This window comes from Erinaceus europaeus, chromosome 7 (assembly GCF_950295315.1).
Source record: "Erinaceus europaeus chromosome 7, mEriEur2.1, whole genome shotgun sequence".
Lineage (NCBI taxonomy): Eukaryota > Metazoa > Chordata > Mammalia > Eulipotyphla > Erinaceidae > Erinaceus > Erinaceus europaeus.
Window position 1 is genome coordinate 29,326,281 of NC_080168.1, and position 17,349 is coordinate 29,343,629.

The 17,349-nt window shown below is 38.0% G+C and overlaps 1 protein-coding gene across 2 annotated transcripts in view; it reads right to left on the reverse strand.

Moving 5' to 3' along the window:
* PARD3B (par-3 family cell polarity regulator beta) overlaps positions 1-17,349 on the reverse strand; it is a 1,240,289-nt gene that overhangs the window by 493,050 nt on the left and 729,890 nt on the right. For both annotated transcript variants that reach the window (XM_060194068.1, XM_060194070.1), the window contains one exon: positions 13,613-13,798. In XM_060194068.1, coding sequence (XP_060050051.1) covers positions 13,613-13,798 — 186 coding nt within the window. The remainder of the gene's footprint in view (positions 1-13,612; positions 13,799-17,349) is intronic.

Below are 17,349 nucleotides of genomic sequence, written 5' to 3' on the forward strand. Positions count from 1 at the left end.
ACTGTCATCCACTGTTTTTTATTTAACTAGTAGGTTATGTATTAAATTATACTTTGGGTCAGCTGTTGAAGAAAAGAAAATCATTTTCTTCCATAGACTGCCTCTTTGTGATCCCTACACTTATATGTTGCTATCTTAACCCCCCAACATCAGAAGTTAGGGCCTGTGAGAGGCGATTAGTCTTGATTAGTCTTCTTTAGTGGAATGAGTGCCCTTATGAGAAGAAGTGAGAGGAGAGGAGAAGAGAGGAGAGGAGAGGAGAGGGGAGGAGAGAGGAGGACAGGGAATGGGAGGACAATGAAGAAAAGAGATCCTTCATCTTCTTCCAACATAAGATTAATTGATTTGCTCAGGGTACTTTAGGACACATATAAACTGTTAGGATATTTAGATCTTCTGGGATGGTTTTAAATCTCATCAGACCTGACCTGGTCCAATGTCAAAGGAAGAATAAACTAGGATATAAAACATTTAACATCTTTTTATTTTCCCTTCCAGGGTTATTCCTGGGGCTCAGTGCTCGCACTATGAATCTATTGATTCTGGTGGCTGTTTTTTTTTGTTGTTGTTGTTGTTATTTATTTATTTGGATAGGACAAAGAGAAACTGAGAGAGGAGGGAGGAGGGAGAAGGAGAGAGAAAGATAGACACCTGCAGACCTGCTTCACTGCTTGTGAAGCATCCCCTCTGCAGATAGAGAGCCAGGGGGTCAAATCGGGATCCTTGTGCAGGTCCTTAAGCTTTGTACTATGTGCGCTTAATTCAGTGCCTCCGCCCGCCCCCCTGTATTACATCTTTTGCTGAATACTTTATACAGTCTAGTCACTGCACAAATAATTTGTGTATGTTATCTTATCCACTTCTCACATACCTCTGTGATGTAATTAAAAATTTCCATTATTTACATCTAAAAAATGGAGACTCTGAAGAATTTACTGAATTATCAAAGAGTATGGACATGACCTGAGTCAGACATGCACAGTTATATGCCATGCTACTTCTAAAGTCAGCATTCTAGAAATGATTAAAGTCACTTCAATTATTAATGACAATAATTACTTATAAGTTGCTACTGTGTGTAGTCATTTTGCTAAGCTCTCTGCATGCACTGTGCATTCTATAAACATACTATACATTGGTGACAATTTAGTCATTTTTAAAAAAGAAGGACCCAAGGGTCAGTCAGATTAAATGCCTTGTGACAAGTTATATTTCTAAAAGCATATTTGGACAAGTTTCAGGTCATTCTGAAGAACATGTCTGTGTTTTTTTTTCCTGTTCTTTTTTTTTTTTTTGAGGTGTACCAGAGATCAGTAGCTGACCTCATAAACAGGATGCTTGCACTCTATCACTGAGCTATAACCTCAATCTGAAATTTATATATTTTACCTTTTTTTTTTTTAGTGAATACTGATTTTTATGGTATCTTAGGTCCCTTTGACTAGCTAACACAAGTCACAGAAACTTGTTTAAAATAAATGTACTGTGTTTTCTCCACAGCTGTGCATGTCGGTCAGATGATGTCTGTATTGGGTGGCAGTCATTATAATTATAATTATATAGTTATAGGGTGTTTCAAGTACACACTCAAGCACTCCAGTATTCATTTCCAGGGACTTCCAGTGGCCTCTGCCATGATTACTGGTGACACTGCATAACTTAGTCTCTTTGGGCCAATTTTACTTCTAAATTTCTAAGGTACACAGAAGGGAGAGTAACAAAGACAAAGCAAAGTACTCACATCTGCACATATGAGACAAAAGGAGGGAGGGGGTTGGTTTTCCCAGAGGGAGCTGGCTGAGGCCCAAGACCAGTTTGCATTAGACCAGGGTGTTGAGAGGATTAATCTTGACCAGATGTTGATTCCCACATCTGCATGTTTCCAAAGTGGTCCTTGGGTAAAGCTTCCTGGGATAGTATCAACACTCAAAGCCCAAACCCAATAGCCTGACTTGAGAACGCAGAGCTTTCCCTGGATTGAGGTGGAAATCCAGGAAAGATGGTACTTGCTTGTGAAAGAGGAATGTTAGAAAAAAGTCCTCAAGACTGCAGAATGATTCTGACAATATCTATCTACTGTATTAAAACAAGAAAAGAATATACAACAGAACCTTGCTTGACAAGTTGAAATAATGTTGCCTCATTTAAAAACAATAGCAACAAAAGAAGAAATCAAGATTTTTAACTGTAAGTTAATAATAATAATAGATGGGTAAAAATTGTATGGTGAGACTAGAAATAACTTCTGGCCTTGAAGAATACCTATCTATATTAGTCAATGTGCTATATCATTTGTACTAGTACAATTTTAACTAAAATAAACAACGCTATTCTTTCCATATAAAAGTCTATTTTCAGGGCCGGGCAGTGGCACATCCATTTTGATCCACGTAGCACCAAACAGAAGGACCTGCACAAGGACCAGGTTTGAGTACCAGCTCTTCACCTGCAGGTGGCAGGGGGGGGAAGGGGGCGTCATAAGTGGTGAAGAAGGTCTGCAAGTATCTATCTTTCTCTCTCCCTCCCCTCTCAATTTCTCTCTGTCCTATCCAACAAAATGGAAAAAATGGCCGCTAGGGGCAGTGTATTCATAGTGCTGGCAACAAGCCCCAGCAATAACCCTGGAGGCAATAAAATAAAATGAAATAAAATAAAATAAAGTAAAATAAAATAAAACAAAAGTTCTATTTTCTGTAGACGATAAGTTGCATTTCAGTGTGCATATAATGGTGAATTGACTCACACTCTTTGTTCCATCCAAAAAATCCTTAGCACTCATGCTTATCAGTTGAACATCTACCCTTTAAACAAAAGTTCCGCAACTGCCTTCCACGTATAGCTTTCTTCACAGGCAGAATTAATCGCTCCATCATCTTGCAACCTATGCTATGCTTATATTTGTCTGCCATAATGCTTATCATGCTAGACTTGTTGATATATTTATCATTCTACCAACTTCCTAGAGTGTGCAATGAGTCATTGTAAGTTTTCTGTCTCCAACTTGTTTATTGCATGACTCACTGCGGATGTTCAAGAAATATTTACTAAATGGAGTCATTTGAAAAATACTTCATTCAGGTGGCCTGGACCTGGTATAAACTTTATCTGCAAGAGTTTAACTGTTTAATTTACCAACTGCAACTGAGAGACTCCTGAACCTCCTGACTTGGTCACATTGGCATGTATTTAGAAGACTTCGTTTATAATTCTAAAAGTGAAATGTGACTACTTTCTGTGGGATGGCCCAAAATATGCCTGGTCTTGCTACGCTACTGCAAAATGTTTAGTTTATGTATCTAATTCAGTAATTATCTTCAGAGTCTAATTCCATTTCCATGTAGCAAACTAAAACAGTCCCAGAAACATTTACTCAACATACTCAGCAGAAAGGGAACTCCTCTTTAATACCACAATCCTGACAATCACGATTAAATCACTTTTAAAAAAAAGTTAAGAAAATCAAGATAAGGAAGTTAGGTTAAGCATGTGTGGTGGGAAGCGCAAGGCCCGGCTTAAGGATCCAGGTTCGAGCCCCCAGAGCTGCTTCACAGTTAGTGAAGCAGGTCTACAGGTGTCTACCTTTCTCTCCTCCTCTCTGTCTTCCCCCTCCTCTCTCCATTTCTCTCTGTCCTATCTAACAATGACATCAATAACAACAATAAAAACAACAACAAGGGCAACAAAAGAGAAAACAAAAAAATATAAGTAATGAAAAATTAAAGATAACAAATATTTTAGAGTATCAGTATGAACGTGCATTACAAAACCCATTTTCATACAAAACTTATAAAATGTATTATAGTATGCCTATTTTAAACTCTTATGGAAATATAAACTAGTGTATTGCGGATTATACCTTTACCACAGGCATTACTGAATCTTACAATATCCTCATTACATACACTCACTAGCTTGCTCTGCAGTAATGGCATCCTGTGCTTGCTTTACACCTTTTGTATTTCCTGTCACTGCTGTTTCCTCTTCATCCCTTCCTATCTTCTTCCTGAAGTTCTGTTTGTAGTTTACTTTGGCCTAGAAAACTGGATTTAAAAAAATCCTACTAAGGCATATGTGTTTTAGGTCACTCAGAAAGATTCTTCATGAATGCCTAGCCAAGCTAAAATTTTATTTTTTTAAAAATATATCTTTATTTAATCTTTTAGTGAGAAAGAGACAAACAGAGAGAAAGACTAGAGCACTGTTCAACTCAGGCTTATAGTGGTGCTAGGGACTGAAACCCTGGGACATCAGAGCATCAAGTATGAGTCTTTTGTGTAACCACCATGCTGTCTCCCCAGTCCACAAAGCTAAAATTTTATAGGCATTCCAAATAGTATTTTGTTGGTTACTTAACTTTTTTAAAAAATTTTTTTATTGTCACCAAGTTACCTCTGGTGCTCAATGCCTGTACTGTGAACACACTATTCCCAGTGGCCACTTTTCCTTTTTATTTATTTATTTTTATTAGATTGGAAAGAGATAAATTGATAGGGGAGATAAAGAGGAAGAAAAAGAGCTACCTACAGACCTACTTCACCACTCTTGAAATTGTCCTCTTGCAGGTGGGAAGTTGGGGCCTGAAGTTGGGTCCATGCACACTGTAATATGTTAATTCAGCCTTGGTGTGTCACTGTCTGGCTGCTATTTCACTTTTTAAAAAGTGTTATTGTCTGTATTAAGGTTACTTAAAGCCTTATTACTAGGAAAATGAGACTGGATCTGGATAAAAGTCCATAAAATAGAAATCTGATTGCATTTTGAATTCAGCTTTTGAATTTCTCTCTGTGTCTCTGTCTCTTTCTCTGTGTATGTATGTATTTATTACATATACCCCCAAACTCTTTTTTTTTTTCTTTTTGTCATCTCCAGGGCCTGAAAACTCTGGAATGATTTTTTTTCAGTTAGAGACATGAAGAAGAGAGAGAGAGAGAGAAAAGAGACCACAACACCAAAGTTTACCTCAGTGTGGTGGGGGCTGGGGTCAACTAAGTTGCACACATGAAAAAGTAAATTCATTTTTGGTTAGGACTACAAGCTCAAAAGTTTTCAAGCTAATTTAGATAGTTGTGGAGTCCAAAATTTGAATGAAAGCAGTGTAGTACTTAAAATGTTATCTACCGGGAGTCAGGCAGTAGCGCAGCGGGTTAAGCGCAGGTGGACTAAGGCAAGGACTGGCCTAAGGATCCTGGTTCGAGCCCCTGGCTTCCCACCTGCAGGAGAGTCGCTTCACAAGCAGAGAAGCAGGTCTGCAGGTGTCTAACTTTCTCTCCCCCTTTCTGTCTACCCCTCCTCTTTCCATTTCTCTCTGTCCTATCCAACAACAATGACATCATCAAAAACAATAATAACTACAACAATAAAACAACAAGGGCAACAAAAGGGAATAAATAAATAAAATATTTAAAAAATGTTATCTACCATAGTATACACTTATCTATTTGCACTCCTGTCCATAAAATAAAAATGTAGAACTGACAAAGACTAGGAACAAAAACATTACTGATGTTAGTATTACGTAATCTTAAAAGTAATATTATGTAAAGTATTCAGATAATAGTTATTATAGCAGAATACTGGTGGTGAGCTTGGCTTTGTGGATCAACAGATACTAACAATTTTGACTTTTAAAGTGGGAATTGGCTAAAAATTGGCATAAGGTGGGAATCGGGGTGTAGCACAGCGGGTTAAGCGCACATGGCGCAAAGCAAGGACCAGCCTAAGGATCCTGGTTTGAGCCCTGGCTCCCCACCTGCAGGGGAGTCGCTACACAGGCAGTGAAGCCGATTTGCAGGTGTCTATCTTTCTCTCCCCCCTCTGTCTTCCCCTTCTCTCTCCATTTCTCTTTCCTTTAAAAAAATTGGTATAAGGTAAAAAGAAAATGTAAAGGTGGAATTTTTATTGGGTATATACTGAGGATTTCTCCAGGTGAAACTCCTGCTTTTAGTTGTACATAAAAGCCACTATGTTTTTGGGTTATCATGAAATATTAGCTTATGGCATCAGATAGTTCAGTATTTACAATGAAATTATATATTTATTTATTTATTTTTCCTCCAAGGTTACTGCTGGAGCGCGGTGCCTGCACTACAAACCCACTGCTCCTGGAGGCTATTTTTCCCCCTTTGTTGCCCTAGTTGTTTTATTGTTGTTGTAGTTATTATTTATGTTGCTGATGATGTCATTGTTGTTGGATAGGACATAGAGAGATAAAGAGAGGAGGGGAAGACAGAGAGAGGGAGATAATGACAGACACCTGCAGACCTGCTTCACCTCTTGTGAAGCGATCCCCCCTGTAGGTGGGGAGCCGGGGATTCGAACCAGGATCCTTAAGCCAGTCCTTGTGCTTTGCACCATGTGTGCTTAACGTGCTGTTCTACCGCCCGACCCTCCAATAAAGTTATTTACACACTCAGATTGTATGGTCCTTTTCTCAGAGGTTAAAAAAAAATTAAAAAATAAACCTGGAAGATATGCCTACTAGTAATAATCTTTATAGTTTTCCACCAGCAGAAACATTATCAATTTAAAGAAAAAATGGAGGGTTGAAGAAATCATTTAACATTAGTGTTCCTTAAAAAGCTTCCCCTTTTATCTTCCTTTGAATTCATTAATTATAGATCTGACACATGATTTATAGATACCAGCAGAGATGGAGGTGGAAATTACTCATGCTGGGAACAGCTACTGGACTCCTGGTAAGAAGCCTGGATGCTATAAAATGTTCCAAATTATGAAGAGACTCAGAGATTCAGGATCACATGCCATAATCCTGAAAATTCTGGAACTGTGTCTATCTCTCCCCCCCCAAAAAAAATTATCATCATTTTTAAATAGAGGAAAATTCTATATTAGGTCATTTATCTTTCTTTTACTGTCTAGTATAGATCATCAAATGCTAAATCCCTCAGAGGGATTATTCTAAATTTCCTAAGCACACAAGAATCAAATTACCTAAATTATGTCTAGTTCATATTCTGAGTGCATGCATTTGCAATTAGCTATGTCAGGCATTTTTCTTTCATTTAATTTCATCATCATCAAGCAGTATTTATTAAGCACAAGTCTGGCTAATGAATGTTGCTTGAGAATAACAGGTATTCTTAAATTCAGTCTCCCTATTTAAGAACCCTGAAATAATCGACCTGCTATATAGTGTTTTCCCCTTAGTAAAACAGCCTTTAAATTTCATTTAATTTTTTCTATTTTATTCAATAGGACAGAAAGAAATTTTGAGGAGGGGGGAGGAAAATAGATACCTGCAGACTTGCTTCACAGCTCATGAATTTTCCCTCCTGCAGGTGAGTAATAGGAACTTGCCCTGGAACTGCAGAATGTAATGTATGTGCCTAACAGGGTGAGTCACTGCCCACTTTACAATTTATTATTCAGCCGTATTATTTCAATGTTCCCACAGGACACATTCTAGCTCCCAAAATCAATCTATTCTGATTAAGAAAATATCATGTGAGGGGGTCGGGCGGTGGCGCAGTGGGTTAAGCGCATGTGGCGCAAAGCGCAGGGACCGGCATAAGGATCCCGGTTCGAGCCCCTGGCTCCCCACCTGCAGGGGAGTCGCTTCACAGGCGGTGAAGCAGGTCTGCAGGTGTCTATCTTTCTCTCCCCTTCTCTGTCTTCCCCTCCTCTCTCCATTTCTCTCTGTCCTATCCAACAACGAATTGCATCAACAAGGGCAATAATAATGACCACAATGAAGCTACAACAAGGGCAACAAAAGGGGGGGGGAAAATGGCCTCCAGGAGCGGTGGATTCATGGTGCAGGCACCGAGCCCAGCAATAACCCTGGAGGAGGGAAAAAAAAAAAAAAGAAAATATCATGTGGAATTAATGCAATAGACTTGATGGGATTCTTCTTACAACATGTTGATATTTTACTAATAAAAATCACTATTACAATAATTTGTGTAAAATTGACTCATTTTAAGGTAGCAAAATAAAAAAAAAGATAAACAGTTTATGTAGGGTAATCAATCAACAGATAAAACACATTTTTTTCTAATTTTTTTTCAGTAAATATAGTGCTTCAAAAAACAAAACAAAAGAAAGCTACAGATCTAAGAATCCAAACTGCAAAGCAAATAAGGATGAATATTTCCTCAGGTTTTCAAGCTGATCCTCAAGACATTATGTATGCTTCCATGGAGAAAAGAAAAAGTTAATTTTTATGTAGGTTTGGGGAAATAATATTTTTTTCACTAGGATATTTTTAATACCTACAATAAACTTTTTAAATTAACCCCCCCGAAACACACACACACACACACACACACACACAACCACTTTAAAAATCTAATCGTGAGAGTAAACTTTTAGAAAAGTATCTTCATGAATATGGTAATTTCACTCCATTCATAATTCTTGGGTCATGAGACATTAACACATAAAACCAGGTTTTATTTTGGTTCGGGAAGCAATTACACTGTACTTCAGGGACACATGCCCAGGAAAAATGACAAGAATGACAGAAATAAAGAAACTATAGCAGGTAATGCATATTGGATTTAATACTGGAAGTCATATCTGGCTGCTACAGCCAATAGTCACTTAGACTGAGTAACTGAAAAACAGTTCAAAGGATGCTTCAGGGGTCTAAAAAAATATTTCACAAGCTACAGATATCTGTAATGGCAAGTGTTTTGCCCTGACACTAACCACTAAGTTCCTTTGTTTTACCTTTTTTGGTTCAGCTCCAGTTTTTGGTGGTGCAGGGGATTGAACCTGGGACCTCAGAGCCCCAGGTATGAGAATCCCTTTGTATAACCATTATGCTATTTAGCAGAATTTGACTGAGTTGGGAGTACTGCACCAAAGTAAAAATCTCTGGGGGGGGGGGGGTGAAGGTAGATTTTCAGCTTCACTGTAGGAGAGTGGGAGGAGGGACACAGACCTTTTGGTGGTAGGAATGTTGCTAATGTACACTCCTATTAAGTTATACTCTTATAAATCACTATTTAATCAATATGAGAGGGTAAAAATAGATTGAATGACTTGAATTTTTGATGCATAGACCTCAGAATAAAAATAAATAAATAAATAAATATTGCAGGGGATGAGGAGATAGCATAATAGTTTTGAAAAAGATTTTCTTTTTTAATTTAATTTAATTTATTTATAAAATAAAAAATAGAAAATATTGACCCTAAGGATCCTGGTTCCATACTCCCAGAGAGATAAAGAATAGGAAAGCTTCCCATAGAGGGAATGGGATATGAAAATGACTATCATGCCTGATGCTCTGAGGTCCCAGGTTCAATCCCTAGCAACACCATATGCCAGATCTGAGTGTTAGTACTCTGCCTTTTTCTCTCTGTATATTTTTCTTTGTATCTCATTATAAATAAGTAGGAGCTAGGAAGTGGTGCACCTGATTAAGTGCACATATCACAGTACGCAAGGACTACAGGTCGAAACCCCCGGTCCCCACCTGCAGGAGGAAGCTTCACAAGTGGTAAAATAGGGCTGCAGGTGCCTCTCTGTCTCTCTTCTTCTCTATCTCCCCCTTCCTTCTCAATTTCTGGCTGTCTCTATCCAGTAACTAAATAAAGATTAAATAAATAAATAATTTTAAATATATAGAGAGAAGATGAGGTGAAGTATTTGGATAATTCTGAATAGAGTAAAAATATTAAAATTTGCTTTTAGAGTGAATGATTCACTTCCAGGGGGGAATCTGCAATAGCTCTATGTGTTATTGTTAAACAGTACTTTGCATCTCAATTATAAAAAGTGGAATAAGAAATGAAATGATTGAAAACAGTAGACAAGGATAAGAGAAAAGAGGGGCCCTTGATTACAGTCACAGGCATTCAGGGGTTATACATCTGGCAAGAAGTATCCTATCTTTGTTTACACCAATGAAAGCCCCCGGGAGAATACAGCACACAGTATCCACAGGAAGAATTTGGTCATACTTTTCAAAATAGTTTAGTTTTCAGAAATCCACCTTCCCTAAAGGGAAAAACACCTTGAGAACCAATTAGTGGTATAAAGGGCCAGGAGAAAAAGATTTTGTGTGCTCTGGCAGAAAGATTATTTTGTTGATTTCAGGTAAAAACCTAGGGCCAGAAACGAAAGTGGATGTTCCCCATGCTTATCTCCCCTTTGCCCCAGGGACACTGCAACCTGCTACATGTGTATCTTCTGGACAGGGACAGGAACAAAGTCTCAAAACAATTTTTGTAAGACATAATCCTGAATCTCATAACAGGTGGCAATTTTCTGAAGAGTAACAATGGATTATTGGAACGGCAGAAGGAGAAGAGAAAAAACAATTCTGTTTCCGGTTAATCAGACTTCTTGTGAGCAAAGCTTAGGTCTCTACCCTTTACACTGCAAAGAGTAAATAAGACAAATGGATACTAAACATTCACAGCAACACTAAGTTCATGATTGATGCTTCTTAGTGTTTAAGATCAGCTATAAATATGCTGCCCAGTGGTTTTTTAATGGTGTGATGGTCTGACTCAGCAGACCGCTGTCAGGAAAGAAATTTACATAAATGGAAAGTGAAATCTTTCTTTGAGAAACAGGACTATTAGGAACTGCTTAGGTAAGGAGATGCTCACTTACACAAACATAGATCTACATATTCAACCTGCTTTCCAATATCTGTTTGAGTTTAAGTTATTGCCCATAAAAAGGAAGATGTCTGCTTTTAATTTCCAAAAATTCACTTCAGTTTCAATTATACTTGTAATAAATTCTACAAACCGAACTGCCACTAGGAATAAGATGAGTAATATCAAGTTGGCATCCATGAACATGACTGAGACTCAGCATCAAAGGCACCACATGTTTGGATGGCTTGGCCAAGAATGATGCTCGTGCTACAAGATAACTCCTGGGTAACGACTTGTGTGCACTAGGGATAGAGAAGGGTGATATGAAAGAGTCTTCACCACACGCAGGATAGTGCAAGGTATGAACTCAGAAAAGCCTGGTATTTTAGTTTTAGGCCATTCTTGATTATCTGGCTACAAGAGAGGGACTAATCACAGTCATCTACAATTCCCTTTTGATAAAATGACACACTAATAAGTGAATGTGAAGAATAAAATTAGAGAGCCCAGGTGGTGGCGCATCTGGTTCAACACACACTACAGTGCACAAGAACCCGGGTTCAAAGCCCTGGTCCCCATTTGCAGGGGGGAACTTCGCAAGTGGTGAAAAAGGGCTGCAGGTATCTCTCTGTCTCTTTCACTCTCTATCTCACTGTCCCTTCTTAATTTCTTTCTGTCTCTAATAATAAATAGGTTTTTTTAAAAAATAAAAAATAAAGAAGAAGAAAATTAGAGAATCCATCCCAAATACTCATCAGAAGCATCCAGCACTGATTAAGTGCTAAGTACAGTGAATGTTAATGGTTATTGCTGCTGCTATCATTACAGTTCTTTCTCTCTGTTCCTGGGTTGGCAATCAAACTGGAGGTTGGCAGACTGAATGAGTGCCCTCAATTCTTTACCCCCCTGTGCACCCATGCCAGTGTGACAGCTTCATCCTGGGTGGAATGTGTTCTTTGGTGTTTCACCTTAAATTCAGCCCCATAAATTGCTTTGACCAACAGTCTATTTAAGAGTCCGACCCTGGGGCAGAAGGGCTGAGGGTCTGACATCTTACCTTGCTATATCACACTCACACTCACATACCCAAGCAGCCATGGCAGGCACGGAGTCCCAAAGAGAGGGCAGTTCTATTGCTAGAGAGTCCTTTGGCAGAGATTGTAGGGGCAGCAAGGGGCCAGCCAGGGGCTCCTGGGCTGCCCGACCTACGCTATGTAGGCCATCTACTGAGGGTCGGCATGTCCTCACTCCATGCCCTAGGACATGTAGGAGTGGAGCCAGACAGCTGGGCATAGTCATCATGCGTGACTATGACCTGCCCAGCCTACAGGGTCTCCCTCCCTGCCAATCTCCTGGGCCTCCCACGGACTCTGAGTCACTTTGGAGCCCAGAATTTAAGAAAGTTCAGCCATTGCTAATGGTCCCCCTAACACCATACTGAGATTAAAATGCCCTAGAGGCCAGGCAGATAGTGCACTGGGTGGACTGCATGCCTAGTTGCATACATGGTTTGGGATCAAACCTTGGCCCCATCGATTTGTGCTAAGGCACTGGCAGGAAACTCTGGCACTGCACTCTCTCCCTCTCTTTCTGTCTCTCTGACAGCAAAATTTGGCCTGGTGTTGATGATAGAGACTATGTGTGAGACCCTGGCTTCACAAACAACATCAATGCTTCCGCTCGTCTACCTGAATACAAAACTGAGATATGTGAAACATACCCTGGCCACCAGTCTTATGAGTAAGAGAGATACACCAGACTGATTCAGAGAACCTGGAAAAAGTATAAGGATAAGAAATTCTTATTAATGTATCTTAATGAAAAGCTGTTATTTATTGTGCAAGAAAAGCTAACTGATCCAAGGAGTGCATTAAAGAACTATTTATCCACGTCGAATTGCTTATCTCCCAAGGAAAAGACATTAGCTCAGTTTCTAGGTATGGAACAAAAATGGAGTTAAGTACAGGAAGACACATGCTGCAGTGACTCCCAGATTCCAGGACCAAGGGCTCCAGAATCTAAGTATCTTTTGTGTAGAAGAAGGTATGCATTATTAATACCAATACTGGGTTTTTTTGGTTTTGTTTTGCTTTTTTAATTAATTTATTTATTCATGAGAAAGACAGGAGGAGGGAAAAAAACCAGAAATCACTCTGATACATGTGCTGCCGGGGATCAAACTCAGGATCTCATGATTGAGAATCCAATGCTTATCCACTGCGCCACCTCCCAGATCACCCAAGACTGTTTTTAAAGGCAAATATTTATTGCAAGTTTATCATTTCACAGTTCATTAATTGTCTTCATTTTGCAAATAATGAAATAATGAAAATAATTGTCTTCATTTTGCAAATAAAGAAATAGAGACAGAATGGAGGTAAGTAATGTGCCTACGCTCGTAGGAGGGCAAGGATTCAAATCAGGAAGTTATCACTGAATGGTAACATGAGACGGTGAGGGGGCTCAAAGCCAGGTCACTGTGCGTGGTAATACATGCACTGAACCAAGTGCACCACCACCCAGTCCCTGACTTTGAGTTTATACTACAATCAGTAACAGGCTACCAGGAGTCTTTATTCTTGTAGACAGAATTTTCTCATCCCATGTCTTGTTCTTTTTTTTTAAATTATCTTTATTTATGTATTGGATAGAGACAGTCCAAAATCAAGAGGGGAAGGGGAGATAGAGAAGAAGAAAGACAGAGAGACACCTGCTTTACCACTCATGAAGCTTTCTCCTGCATGTGGGCACTGGGACTAGAACCCATACCCTTGTGCACTGTGACAAGTGTCCTGAACCAGGTGCACCACCACCCAGCCCCTGTAGCTATCCTTATGAAGTTAAACTAACCACTTAAAGTGAAACAGACATTTTTTTTTCTTTTTTTTTTTTTTTTGCCCAGACCTCTTCACACCTAAGTTACCTGCCTCTGGAAAGTAAGCTCCGTGGTCTCAAGTCTTTGTATGTTTTCATGTCAGTCACCAAGCACAACAGCCACAGCCTAAGTCTGATGAACTCGTACTAATTCTACCCACCTTAAAAGCAGCACCTCCATGTATGATGGATTTGATGAAAATTCCAAAGTCTGTTCCAGTTTCTCGAGATTTGTTTCCTTTCAAACTGACCCCTAGACCAGCAGAGCCGGAATCATTCAAGGGGATTTCTAAGGTGAGTTGTTCAATGTTTTCCGGGACAAAGGCATAGCAGTCGGGCTCTCCTTTCTGTTGGAGACAGGCATGAAAAAAGAACAAAGGGAAGAAAGCAGATAAATATTTATATACTGAAGGAACCCAGGTGTCCAACAACAGATGAGTGGCTGAGTAATCTGTGGTCTATATACACAATGGGATACTACTCAACTATTAAAAATGGTGAATTCACCTTCTTCACCCCATGTTGGATGGTGTTTGAGGGAATCATGTTAAGTGAGATAAGCCAGAAAGGGAAGGAAGAATAAGGGATGATCTCACTCATAGACAGAAGTTGAAAAATAAGAACAGAAGGGAAAATACAAAGCAGAACTTGGACTGGAGTTGGTGTATTGAACCAAAGTAAAAGACTCAGGTGGGGACAGAGTGTGGAGTTCACATTCTGGAAGACAGAGAAGGACCTAGTGGGGTTTGAATTGTTATGTGGAAAACTGAGAAATGTTACACATGCAAAAATGTTTATATTTTATTTTACTATTGACTAAACCATTAATTCTTCAATAAAGAAAATTTAAATATATATATACCTGGATTGTCAAATACCAACGCAATTGACATAGCATGGCAGGGCCTCTATCAGCTGTGATTTCACTTTTTAAAAAAATTTATTTGATACTAATAGTCTGTTACAAGACTGTAAGATTATAATATATAGTTCCTCACCGCACCCACCACTAAAGTTCTGTATCCCCACTCTCCCACTTCCCAAAGATCACCACCATTGTTCTTATAAATCTTACAAGCAGTTTGCTTGTATCTGTTTTGTTTGGATTTTTGTTTGTTTGTTTTGGGCAAGTTCATGTAAATTAGATCTCTAGATTCCACAAATGAATAAAACCATCTGGCAGTTGTCTTTCTTCTCTTTATTTATTTTGCTATGCATAATCACCTCCAGTTCCATCCATTTTTGTCCCAAAAGAAACAGTATCTTTTTTTTTTTTTTGTAGAGTGATATTCCATGTGTTTTCACTTTTATTAGGCAAAGGCTGCCTTTTTATTCTGCAAGTGGACATAACCACATCTCAAATGTTGGGGAAGAGTTCTTGGGAATGATAACTGGTGACAGACAAAACAGAGGATCCTTTGACAAGATGAAGTCATGCTATTCTAAGATCTATTAAGAAATAGGACATTCAATAAAATATTACTAATTATTAAGGAGACTGAACATTAGACTTAGGGAAACAGATACCAGAAGAAGAGAAAAACAAACAAACCCAGGGATAATGTGACCATAACACTTTCATTTTACTGAGCATGAAAGAGTTTACTATAGAAATGTGCTGAGACTTTGGGGAACTGTTTGGCACATGTAATTTAAGACATATTGACTGCTATTAATAAAGTTTGTCAACAAAATGAAATGCCCTGACAACACGGTTACTTCAGAGTTAGAGTCATGGAATTCATAATGGAGAACCTGAATTTCACTTTGTCAGAATTCAAGCCTTAAGACTTCATTTTCATTTTTGAGTAGTATAAGTCATTGGCAATGAATTTGGGAAACTACACAAAAATGATAATTCACAACAACTATCCATACTCTCTTTGGTAAATGGCCCCAAGGTATAAGTCTCGCTATTCTAAAATAGATGTTTATTATATAAGGATAATATATATATACATATATACATATATTTATATAGTAATAGAATACATATTTATATGGAGGCAAAAGTCACATTTAGGGTTCAAATTTCTGGGGGAAAGCACATGGTTAGTCATATTTTGCCCCAGTGTTTTCAAATATACTGTAGTGGGAACTGAAAAGTGCTATCCACATGATAATCTTTGCAAGTGCCACTTCTGCATCCCTTTCAAGCTTGTAGAAATGTGAAATTCTGCCATAACACTAATGAAACAAAGGAAGAAGGAAAGGGAGTAAAAAAGAGAGGAAGGAATAAAATGAGATAGCCCTGAAAATCATTAACTTATTCTAGGTTGGGAGTTTCTCTTTCTGTGTAATTATGTCTAGAGACTCTCAATTTAAGGTCATTTTGAGGGACTCTTATGTAAACTTACATATTTCAAAAATCACTGCAAATGTCTGACTGTCAGTCCAAAGTAACAGATATAAAATCAGAAGTAGCAAAGAACCCACGATTAAAGCAGGACTAGGAGGTCTGATCATCGCCAGATTCACTAATAGGACATTTTCAAGTCCTAACATAACAAGAGAAAATCCGTGCTTAACTTTAAATAGATACTTCATTTGATTTCACTGTACTTGAAATTTGATATAATGTTTTTGAGAACAGGAATTTTGAATAATTATAAATTTATTGCTTAATTTAATAAACTAAGATTAATAAAGTTTGTTTTACAATTAATAGAAGTTATTTTTTACACAATTGAAACTAATCTTTATTTCACTGAAATGACAATGATTTACTACTCCATCAATTTGTGTGTGTATATAACTCTCATTTTTTTGTTGTTGAGGGATTAGCATTTTACAGTTGACAGTAAATATAATAGTTGGTACAGGCATAACATTTTCCAGGTTTTTACATAACAATATAACCCCCACTAGGCCCTCTGCTATCATGTTCCAGGACCTGAACCCTCCCCCCACCCACCTGAAAGGTTATTTTTATTTTTTGCTAAGTCAATATCTAAGTTTATTCATGGTTAACTGTTAACTAACTTACTGTATGATTATCTAAGTAAATAACCCTATTATTTGCTTTAAGCTATTTGTCTTTTTTTATTGGAATGGCAGAATTGCATACTAATTGCAAATTATTAGCCTTCATCTCTGTCTTCCAAAATGCTCAATTTCGACTCCATAACATTTTCATAATCATTTATGTATCCAGGCCTCTCTGGGATTTTGTTAATTTCAGTCTAATAAAGTTCCACTGAATAAAAGTGTAAATTAAAGAACAGCTGTCCTTACTTGAAGTTTGTGAACACTCCTTGAGAGGAAAACTAGAAAGCTTCTCTGACTTTTTATCTACTAGAGAGAAAATAATAGAAACTATTATTTGTTTGACTGATACCTTCAAACGACTTTATTCCATAATCAAGCCCATTTTCTTTGAGCAATATGATTGATAGTTAACTAAATGACACACAGTATTTTGTACAATACCTTTCACATACTATTTAATTAGTAAAAACAAAATAGAAATTTTATTGTATTTATTTTTCATTTGAAACTTTACCTTTTAAAAGATCCCTGATATTTGAAAGCCAAAGATTAAAGAAATTCTGATCATTATTTAGTGATTCCTTTTTTAAAGCTTATTTTGTTGCATTTACTTTGTCTTTTTTTCATTTATTATTACTTTTTCTTTATTTCATTTGATAGGATAGAAAGTGAGAAGGGAGGAGGAGGCAGAGAGGGAGAAAGAAAGAGAGACAACTGCAGCACTGCTTCACTGCTTGTGAAACTTTCCCCCTGCAGATGTGGACCAGGGGTTTGAACCCAGGTTCCTGCACCTGGTAATGCAGTCATTCAACAGTGATTCTAATCTAAGTGCTGTATACACAACAATAATGACTGTGGTGACTTATAAAGTTTTTTTTTTTTTTAATCAAGCCCATTTCTCAGTGGAGAC